This window comes from Ipomoea triloba, chromosome 3, assembly GCF_003576645.1.
Source record: "Ipomoea triloba cultivar NCNSP0323 chromosome 3, ASM357664v1".
NCBI lineage: Eukaryota > Viridiplantae > Streptophyta > Magnoliopsida > Solanales > Convolvulaceae > Ipomoea > Ipomoea triloba.
In genome coordinates, this window is record NC_044918.1 from 21,756,477 (window position 1) to 21,768,024 (window position 11,548).

The 11,548-nt window shown below is 33.4% G+C and overlaps 1 protein-coding gene across 1 annotated transcript; it reads left to right on the forward strand.

The window, feature by feature from the left end:
- Positions 1-8,990: 8,990 nt before the first annotated feature.
- LOC116012262 (ethylene-responsive transcription factor CRF4-like) lies at positions 8,991-10,592 on the forward strand. Its single transcript, XM_031251765.1, has one exon. It carries the CDS (start codon positions 9,319-9,321, stop codon positions 10,423-10,425), a length of 1,107 nt encoding a protein of 368 aa, XP_031107625.1. The 5' UTR covers positions 8,991-9,318; the 3' UTR covers positions 10,426-10,592.
- Positions 10,593-11,548: the final 956 nt, after the last annotated feature.

An 11,548-nucleotide genomic window follows, 5' to 3' on the forward strand; every position in this document is an offset into this window, starting at 1 on the left:
GCCGGCCCCCCGCACAGCGTCGACAACTATATGCAACACGTTGCACGACCAATTCTCCCAAACTTTGTCTCCTTATAATTATCATGTGTCGTTTGTTGGCTGAAACATCACCATTGGGATGGATGGCATATCACTTTTACCCAAATCGCAGAGAGTCGTTATATGCCACCACCAACTAGTCTCTCGCTCTTCTTTCGCGCCGTGTTTCACGTTCTTCTTTATAAGCAGGATTCTAACGATTTATGGTTATTTTGTTCAAAACGATATAGTTTTGAACAAAATAACCCACTTAAAAAATGAATCCAACAATAGCGCGCTAATCGGCGCCTAAGGCACCTGGAACATTGATTACGATGTAACATAGGCGATCGATCGGCGCCTAGGTGCGATTTTTGTAACATTGTGTGTGAGATGGGTAGGGTTATGAAGAAAATGTAATATTTATACTTAAAAATGTAATACTATTGAGTAATAAGTTACGGAGTATTTGTTACTTATAAGGAAAAGTGCAATACTTTTAAGAAAGCATATAATAATTTTAAATCAAAATGTACTATTTAGGGTTGAATAGTTACTTATAAAAAAAAATGTAATACTAATCATGGATAAATTGTTCAATTGTTACTTATGGGAGAAAGTGTAATATTTATGACGAAAAATGTGATAATTTTGATGAAAAATATAACTTTTAAATCAACAAGTAATGATAAAAGTTGAAGAGTTGTGTATGATGAAAATTATAATACTTACATCGAAAAATATAATACTTATTAAAATTTTGACCCGCCTCATAGATAATGAGAATCCATAAAACGGTCTTTTAAGAGAATTTGCCATACTGAAATTATTTCATGTGGAAAGTGCGCATAAGATTGACCGGTAATGATATTTTTTTTGTTTGAAACATCTGATGCAAGACAAAAGTGATGAATTTTTTTATTTTTTTTTCATACAAGCAAACAAAATTTCTGTTCACATGTATTAATATTCATATTCATATTCGTTGGAATATACAAATGCGAGTCTTTATCAGAATATTAAAATATATATATATATATATATATATATTTGTACTAAGTACTCCGTATAACTTTAAACTTGTACTGCATGCTCACGTGAACAAATCTATTACTCTCCATACCAAGACAAATAATAGACAAGATGGTTTTACTAAAAAAAAAAAAAAATTTAAAAAAAAAGATAAAAAAGAAGACAAGATGGAGCTCATCACGTGTTTAATACACAATTACGTATTATAGCATTCGTACTTTAAATTAAGGAAACCATTATAATCATCTTCATTTTTAAACGTGGCAGAAAAAAAATTGAAAGAAAAAAAAATTACACACATCATGTTATATAGTTAACCTGGAGTGTGATTGAGTGGCAATGAGACTCATTAATCCTTAACCAAAGGTTAAGGATTCGATCCTTAACATTGAGTATAGAGCAAATTTAAATCTCTAGGCAAGTTGTCCTACTCAAAGATGTGTCTACAATTCAACGAGAGGATTAGTCACTATGGAAACCCCAGGTACTCTAAAAAAATCATAAAAATCATGTTATACGGCGAAAATATAAAAGGGAGTGAATTGTCTATTGACCAGTGTTGTGTCAAGCTAGTAACTTATAAAACTTTCTTGACATGAAATTATATAGTTAACTTTCATTGAGAGTAATATTGAATGTAGTATTTTTTATTTTTGAAAGATTGAATGTAGTATTTTTATTCATCTATATACTAGACATATAAAAATGGAAATTTGTTTTCTTCCCCTTTTGAATTTCCCATCCACTCTTTTTCTATGTGATTTTCGTTCATGGGGTGTACTTATGAATTTACTGACCCACAACTAATTACAAAATGAATTTAGTTATCAATTAGATAATGTCATGTCATGAAGGAGAGATTGGAAGGGAAATATAGAATGGGTATATATGCATACCATTACTTATAAAAATGTTATAAAATGGCCTTTAAGGGTGTAATTTATTTCCTTAAAAAACTTATCAAAAGAAAAAAATTGCTTTAAGTACCTTTTTGAATTTTTGCGTTTTGGAGAAATAATCTATTACAAAAAGCTTATTACCCAACTACTCATATTGACTATTTAATCAAGTCAAACAGCTAAGAGTAATCAAACAAGCTAAAATTGATTAATAAGCTAACTATGTTATCAAATATGGCGATTATACGAAACAAAACAAAAAAGTGAACACACTTTTCCTTTAGATTTATTTATTTATTTTTTGTGTTTTAGCGAATATTAATGTATAATTTTAATAATAAGGTAAAAAAAAAAATCTCCTTTTTTCCTTTTCATTTAACACATCGTAAATTCTATAATAAACAATATGAGTATTTATACATTAGTATATAGCTAGCTCATTAAGGACTTGGTAAGTGTTAGTATAATATTTGTATTTACATATTTTTAGTCAAAATTAACTTAGATTATTAGAAAAGGTTGTTGGTATTTTATATTGTTAGTTTCCTAGTCTTAAAACATATTGAAGATTGCCAAATCATAGATACTCAAGAAGTATGGAAAGCATAGAGGATTGAACATTCAAGAATTATAGAAAGAAAGAAGACATGAATGAAGGTTTCCTATTGAATTACGGAAAGCATAGAAGATAATGAAGATTCAAAAATTATAGAAATCAAAGAAGATTTCCTATTTACCGTCATAACATAACTTAATATTATACATGATACCATCATCATCCGCAACATCTAGTAAAGCAAACACACAATTACAATTAATTAATGCCACTAATTAAACACATTTGACATACAAAATCAGTAATAAGCCAAAAACACATTTGGCATACAAAATCTGTTTTGATAAATTGATATGCTCTAAACCAAAGACATAAAACTTCAACTCAAGTTCAACACAATGGATTTTAAACCTTCGTGTACAAATAACAAGTAACACAAATTTTGTGTAGATGATAAATAAATTATTTTCATAAATGAAGCAAAGTGTGACCAGAGTTTTCATAAAAGAATTTCCATCTTCTCGATTCAGTTTTTTTTTTTTAATTATTTAATTTTGGATAAAAATACAAAGTGTGAAGATATACTAGATATGATTTTTTTGACCAAATCTCATTAATTTCGTTATGAAAATGAAATCAAACTATTGAGAAAGGTGAAACATGAACAAAAAAAATTAGGCAGAAAAGGAAGAGATGAAACACATAAAACTCAATGGTGAAAAAAAGAATAGTGAATATTATTTACAATTTGGAGTCACTTTAATTCCTAGTAACATGGTTGAAAAAATCGCTAGGCGCTCCTCGCGCGCTCAGGGAGCGCCTAGGATGCCTAGGCGGGGATTAATCGGCGCCTAGGCGCTAGTGTATTATTTATTTATTTATTTTTTTAAAAAAAATTGTTTAGGTATTTGATAAGTGCAAAAGATACCACTTTTATAAGGTTATTCGTGGATCGTTTAGTATACAAGTTAAGGCTTTTATGAATGGTTTAGTCTTAAAATACCTTAAAATGCTTTATATTGTCTTAGTACCCCGTTCCACGCTTTGTTAATCGTTCTGTAGGTAAAAAGATGGGCAAAAAGGCAGAAAATGGCGAGATTTCGGAGAAGAATTCACGAGTCGAAGTTGGAGTCCAAAATAGACCATGGACGCACTGTGGACGCGCGTCCACCCCTGCGTCCAATTTTTCACTCTCTGAAGTTTGAAGTCTGTGCAGCAGAGGGCCGTGGACGCGCGCGCGTCCACCCTGGCGTCCACCCGGCGATTTTACTCCCCGCGCGCGTCCACCCTGGCGTCCACCCGGCGATTTTACTCCCTATTTAAGATATTTTGGCGGTCCACCCGGCGATTTTACTCCCTATTTAAGATATTTTGGCGGAAAAGAAAGGGGTTTTACTCCCTATTTAAGATATTTTGGCGGAAAAGAAAGGGGATTTACTCCCTATTTAAGATATTTTGGCGGAAAAGAAAGGGGATCTCTCCCCTATTTAAGATATTTTGGCGGAAAAGAAAGGGGATCTCTCAATTCATCCACCATTCCACACCCTAGACTTTCTCTCTCTAGGATTAGCCTAGAGATATCTCTCCCAATTCACTCCACATTGCAATTCTTAGGTTTAGATTAGAATTAGAGGAGAATTCCATTGTTGCAAGATTGTGATCTACATTCAAGTTCAAGTTCAAAGTTCAATTCCTAGCTAAGTCTTCCTTTTAATTTCTTGTCATTACTTTTGCCTTTTGCTATTTCAATTCCAAGTATGATTAGATAGATCTTTGTGGATTTGGATTGAGCAATTTTGTATGGATATTCTTGAGCTTTGATTTGATCAATTAGGTTTTGCAATTGCTTGATTGATGAGTTGATTGTGGATTGGGATGGATGTCTTGACTCTATGCCAATTAGGATCCGATTGCACTAGAGGAGTAGGATAGGAATACTCACCTACGAGAGTAGGGAGAGTAGATCTAGCCCTCACCATCCACATTTCCCTCTCACCTTTGAGAAAAGGGAGAGTGGAAGACAAGAGGCACACAACGTGTTTGACAAAATGTCTCTTCTAGCCTAGTGATCACAAGGATGACATTACGGTCTAAGAAGTGAGTCCATTAACCACGAGAGTGGCGGTGGTGTGAGTGACCTTGTCTAATTTTCATAATCTAAGTGTTGCTAGCCTAATATCTTAGGAAATCAAGGATACCTATATAAGTTGCAAGATCCAAATCCTCCTTTCCAATTGATTGTTTCCATTGTTTGTTCCTTATTTTCATGATGTTTCATGCGCACTTCTTACTATGTTTGGGTTAGCTTTCAAACACTAAACACTCTTGTGCTTAATCCCCTTGCCGCTCAAATTCTTTCCTTGCCGTCCTTTGAGAACGATACTCGGGAACTTCTTCCTGTTTTAACACCTACTTCTTCCCATCCACCGCGAAAACTACATTCATCAGTATTTTTAATTTTTTAAAGACTAATAATTATAAATTATATAATACTTTAATAGTTAATACTAAAATATTAAATATTAACCTAAAAAATATCTAGAGTTTGTACAATTTAGCGTTATTTCGCTCAAAATGATGTTGTTTTTAGTGAAATCACCCATTAAAAAAAGAACAATAGTTAATTGGCCAATTAGGCGGCCTAGTTGGTGCCTAGGAGATCTAGTCGGCGCCTAGAAGGCCTAGGCGGTGCTTAGGCGGTCGCCTAGCCGCCTAGCCGCCTAGACCATCATTTAAGGTTCCGCTAGGTGGTCGAACGGCGCCTAGCGCCTAGGCGGGGATTAATCACCGCCTAGACGGGATTTTTGCAACATTGCCTTGTAATCTTCTACTTCTTCCCATGTTGTCTATAATTCTCATAGCACCACTAATTTTTAGAGAAAATTGTTAAGGTCTCTATAGTAAATTGGAACAGGTTGATGTGTTTTGGGAGGAAACTGGTGTTGATGTGTTTTTGTGGGAAATGGGCATTCATGTGTATTTTGGGAGGAAGAAAATTTACATATTTACCCATCTATCTCCATTCATTTTATCAGCAATATAAGGTGAAAGATTAAAATGGTCACTAAACAAACAATTTAGAAACTAAATATGGTCACATATATAATTAAAGAACTGAGTTGGCTATTCTATATAATCGAGAGATCAAAATAGTCATTTTTCCTATTTCTTTTGTTGAAATCAACTAACAAAAATCTCCAAAAAGTTAACAACTGACATAAAAACTTTTTACCAAATTGTCCAGCGTTTGGCAAATATGGTAAATTGTACAATTGTACATACTGGAAATGGAGTACCGTACATGAACTGGCAGTGTGTTGCACGTACCGGGAAAAGCGTGAGAGACCACAAAGCCCTCGATTACGGTAAAATAGAAAACAAGGTAAAACCCAGAGAGCCGTACAACAGTGAATTATAAATGGCGGCGGATTCAAGATTGCTTGCCAAGTTGCCATCGTATTCCTAGCTGTAAAAAGAAAATTGAATTTAAACTTGGTTTAAAACTGGTAAAGTATAAATATACCCAAAGATCCTCAGTGAATTTCCTTATTTACCACGTGGACCCGGTTTACCACTGAGTAAATTACCAAACAAAAAGGACACAAATATAGTACAGATATTAATCACTCACTTTATTCAGATGGTCAGTAAATTACCGCAGCTTTAATCAGATGGTCAAAGATGTGAGCTGTTGCTGATGGGTTCGATTTGACAGACGTATTTTATTACTCCGTATAATCTACCGTTACTCCTAAAATCGAAGTATGTGTACATACTATGTATGATTGAGATTAAAATTTTAAGGAATAATGTTCAAATTAACCACTGAACGTAATTTAAAATTGTAATTAGGTCATTGAACAAAAAAATGTGTAATTAGGTCACTAAACACTCCAAATACATACAATTTCATCTGATAGCATGTTACCTTCCATTTCATCAGGTTGCTTGCTTATGTGGATGGTGAATGGGTATTTTAAAATAATTTTTTAAAAAATAAACATTAAAAATTTAAAAAAAAAAATTAAAAAAAAGGCAAACAAATGTCAGGATGCAGTGTTTATTTGAATTTTATTTTCAATGTATTATATATAGAATTTATGAGTCCTTTCTGGTTGGAGACAAAGGGAGGGGGAGGGGTGGCCACCATTTTTTCTAACAAAAAAAATTAATTTTTATTTTTAAATTTTATTTTTAATGTTTATTTTTTAAAAAAAATATTTTAAAATGTCCACTCACCATTCACATAAGCAGGCAACCTAATGAAATGACAGGTAACGTACTATCAGGTGAAATTGTATGTATTTGGAGTGTTTAGTGGCCTAATTGCACATTTTTTGCGTTCAGTTGCTTAACTTCACTTTCAGGTTACATTTAGTGCCCAATTTGAAGTTTATTCCAAATTTTAAACACGTCATAAGCAGCTCAGTTGATCATATGGTGAAATTTGAAAAGAAAGATTAAGGATCGAGTCGATAGTGCGCATAAAGAAAAGGTCTAGGCCGGGACATAGGGAATCATTAGAATTGGGTATTTCAACCTTTTGAGAAGAAAGATTAAAATTATAAAATTTAAATATCAATAGGATAAAATTATTTGTCTTTTAAAAAAAAATTATTTGTCAAAAATTAAATTTGAAAAAATTACCAAAATTACTGACTTACTACTAAAAATTTTTGGGTGTGTTTACTTAATTTAAACTGGGCCGAGCATCATGGGCCTCACGTGACAGGCCACACGTACTTCAAGACAGGAAAAAATCATCTGCTGACTAAGCTCCGTGAAACCTTCATTCATTGGACCAACGGCGTTTGTCGGGGCCAGGTACGATGCGCGCCACAACTGTATGTCGAACGTCGAGATGCGGCGCTTCGTTTACTCCTAATTATATGTACACTGTTGTAGCATCTGAAGATACATTTTAAAAAATTAATAAATAAATGGAATGCTAGAATATGGTACATGTTATAAAAATGCCGTATTTGGTATTTTTGGGTACAAAATTAGATACATTTTAAATGCTCATTTTACCATTTAAAATTTATCCTTTTTGTTTTTTTCTATATTAGATTACATATCTCATAAACAAAATTCTATATTTAATAAATTTGACGGGATATTTACTATATTATTATAATTTTTTATTAGACGTAATCCTATTTTGTACTTATGTAATAAACTATTACAATGCGTTTGATAGCAAGGAGAGAATTAGAGGAAAAATAAATTATAATTCAATTGGAAATTTGATAAATTTAAGGAAATATTTACTATTTTATTATAATTTTTTTTCCCTTTCTTAAAAAAATGTCATTCAAAAGGGACATTGTAGCAAATGCCTTTTGAGGTTTGATGCAATAAATTTTTTTTTTTTCTAAAATCGAGATAATAAGAGAATTTTTTATTATTTGTTACTTTTTTCCTTTCATTTTCAACCTGATATAACAAATAAAGAAATATCACTTTTATCTTTTATAGAAAAAATGTTATAGTAAAAGGCATTTAAGAAAGTATTAATAGTATAACACATTTTAAAATATCTCTATGTTTGATTTTTAGTACGTTCCGAAATTATATTTTTATAATGCTAAAAAATGATAATGGGTGTACTATTAATCTATTTTAGATACAAATCACCTTGTACTCAATTGACACTTCTGTGATTCTCTTTAATTGGAAGGTTACAAAATCAAATCCTCTGATATCAAACCAAATTCATATGTGCAACCTAATACAATAACTATTTTAATTTCTACATTACTTCAGGTTTTTTTTATTAAGTAATTTTTTTAAAAAATAAAATTGGTGGACTCATATAAAAAGGAATTTTTATTTTCATTGACTACCTATGAAGTATGAACTGGCCAACTTCACCCTAAATTGGTAATTAATTTATGTAATAATTAAATATAAAAAAAATTATGAACAATAATCACAAGTAAAATTAGGTAATAATTTGCATTAGGAAACATAATATGACTCTATTTAAATTGCCAATATTCCAGCTGGAATATTAATCAGATTTATAAATATTTGGAGAGTTAATTAATTATTTCCCCCTAATTTAATAAAAAAACTATTTCAAAATAAAATATTTATATATTTGAAAATGAATCAACAATCCCAAAGAAAGCACTCCCATTAATTAGCCTAAAATGGAGTTAATTGCACTTTTTTCTAAATCAGGTATTTAATTGATACTTTTAAAATTTGAGAGTTTCATTGCGGTTCAATGACTTATTTGACCCTTATCACAAATTCTAATTCTAGTTGATTATTATAAAATAAAAAGTTGATTAGCATAATGAGTGGGTATTTTATTTGTGTTTCAATTGCTAACAAAAAATTGTTGTAATGTTGTGTATAGATATGAAAGGGGCCCTTTAAAATAGCGATTTCAGCGTTGCGTTTCCACAGCAAATCAGACTCTACTCTGTTTCCACGGCGACTCCTCACCTTTTATCTCTCTCTTATCACTCATTCTGTCATTCACACATCAACTACAACTCCATTACTGTTTCATCACTTACCTTTTAATAGGTTTGGAGATTTTTTTCCAAAACTCACAGCCTTCCGGTATGGAAATTATGAATCTAAATTCCCCACTTAAATCCTTTCCTTTTCTCCACTGATTCACTTTCCTTTCTTTAGTGCCCACACTCCCCTTTTTAAGCCTCCCTTCTCCCCTCCATTCCCATCTTTTAATGGTGTCAGATTTTCCTCACACCCTCCCTCGCCTCTTTCTCTCCCTTTCAGGCGTCTCGTTCGCTCTCTTCTTCAAAGTAATAATATCCCCTGAAACCATTTTTTCCTATGGATCCATTCACGTTTTGTCCGATCAAATATACAGAGCACCGCCATGAAATCAAAAAATTTGCTAAACCCTCCGCCGCCTTAAACCCCGGGATGTTTTCCGAGGGGCGGAAGCGGCCGGTGAATGGCTCCACCGGTCCGAAGAAGGTTCGAATAATGGTAACGGACCCCGACGCTACTGATACGTCCAGTGATGAAGAGGAGGTGTTTGAGCGGCGGCGAGTGAGGAGATATATCCATGAAATCAATATTGAAACGGCTGTTAATATTGACGCCGTCAAGAAGCGGCCTGTTGCGGAGGCGCTTAACGGCAAGCAGAAACAGAAGCAAGTGAAGGTGAAGGAAGCGGCTCCTAACGGAGTTAGGAAGTTCCGGGGAGTTCGGCAACGGCCGTGGGGAAAATGGGCCGCCGAGATCAGAGATCCGACCCGGGGTGTCCGGCTTTGGTTGGGGACTTATGACACCGCCGAAGAGGCGGCTATGGTTTACGACAATGCCGCGCTTAAGCTACGTGGGCCCGACGCTCTCACTAATTTCGTTAAGCCGCCGCCGATTGAGACGCCGGAGGTTAATCCGGCGTCGAGTTCCGGCTACGATTCAAGCGATGAGTCCCGCCACCTTCCATCGCCGACGTCGGTTCTCCGCTTCCGAATAAGCAAGTGCAGTGAAGAATCTGAACCGCATTGCAAGTCGGAAGTGGTTCACTCTGATGGTTCGGTTCATGATTGCGTGGAGAGCGATCAAGCGGTTCAAGAACCGGACCCGGTTCAATCCAACGTGGCAGACTTCCCCGGAGATATCAATTTCACAAACGACGACATTCCATTCATAGACAACTTCTTCGATTTCCAATCTCCGAAACAAACACTCCTCGACGATTCGTCGTCAAATTTCGTCACAACCGATTTCGACACCACGTCTGCTGACTTCTGGTTGCCGGATTTCGGCAATGACCTGTTTCGCGACGATTTTAGATTTTGCGACGATTTTGGTGATGTTGACAAGTTTGACGATTCATTTCAAGACCTTAGCACATTGAACGTGAGTGATTATTTTGAAGATGACGTGGATGAGTTCTCCATTGTTGATTCTTTTTTGGTAGTATAATGTATTTCGAGATATGATTAAAACCCAAATGTCTTTATTCTCCTGTTGCCATTTTGTTGGCAAATTTTGCTCACTACACCTTCAAATCGAATCCAATTTTGAGTATATTAGCTTTGTTTACATATTATTTTTCAATAATAAAAATATATTTATTTTGATCTGTACTATAATTAATTATAGTATCGTGTTTTGATGTTTCATAACAAAAGTTGGTTATAGCAGTGCCATATCGGCATTCTCTCTATGTCCCACAACAAATTGCGTGATTTGCGCTAAGTAGTTGACTGCTTCGAGTCGGTGTTGTAGACCCGTGTGGAAAGTTAGGCTGAAATTTCTTGTTTTTTTCTCGTTTCAAAGAGATATGGAGAAATTTAAACTATTAAATCTTTATTTTATAAGTTAATCAGAAATGGTAATCATAGAATTATTCAATTATATGTATAGTAATTTTATTTTTCCTTCTGCATTTATCACATAGAATTTACTTTTTAGTGTGACGATAATTATGTTATAAATTTTTAGAATATAAATCATTATCTATTTGAATTGAATTAAATCTTGAAAAAAAAATTGTGTATTTCATGGATTACTAGCTTTGTCATTAATTATCTTTCATTTCCCCCAACCTCAATTAATTCATACTGAGTTCGACTAAACGACTAAGGCATGTGTTTGTTTTACAATTTAAATTTATTAAAATTATTCTCGCACTTACACCATATGTTTTTCTAAGTTTTGCATTACATAGAAATGATTGGAAAAATAGCATAAAAATAACATTGAAAATAATTATTTTGTGATACAAATAATTATGGGGTTCACTTTTAATTTATGTCAGGTCAAAGTGAATTCGGGTTTTTCATAGTGAGATGAAGAGATTGATATATTGCATACTCAAAAACGAATAATTGATAATGAGAAATTAATTCTCGAAGTAGACCCAAGCGCATTTGTCCCACATCAAATAAACAAAGGGATTTGCACTACGATATATACAAGAGCTTTTTATAAATATTGAACTGTATAGTATAGAAGTGGTGCTTGTATTTTTCCAAAAATAATCTTTTCCGTAGAATTATTCCGCAGAAATATTATAAACAAAATTCGCAATAAAATGTGTAAG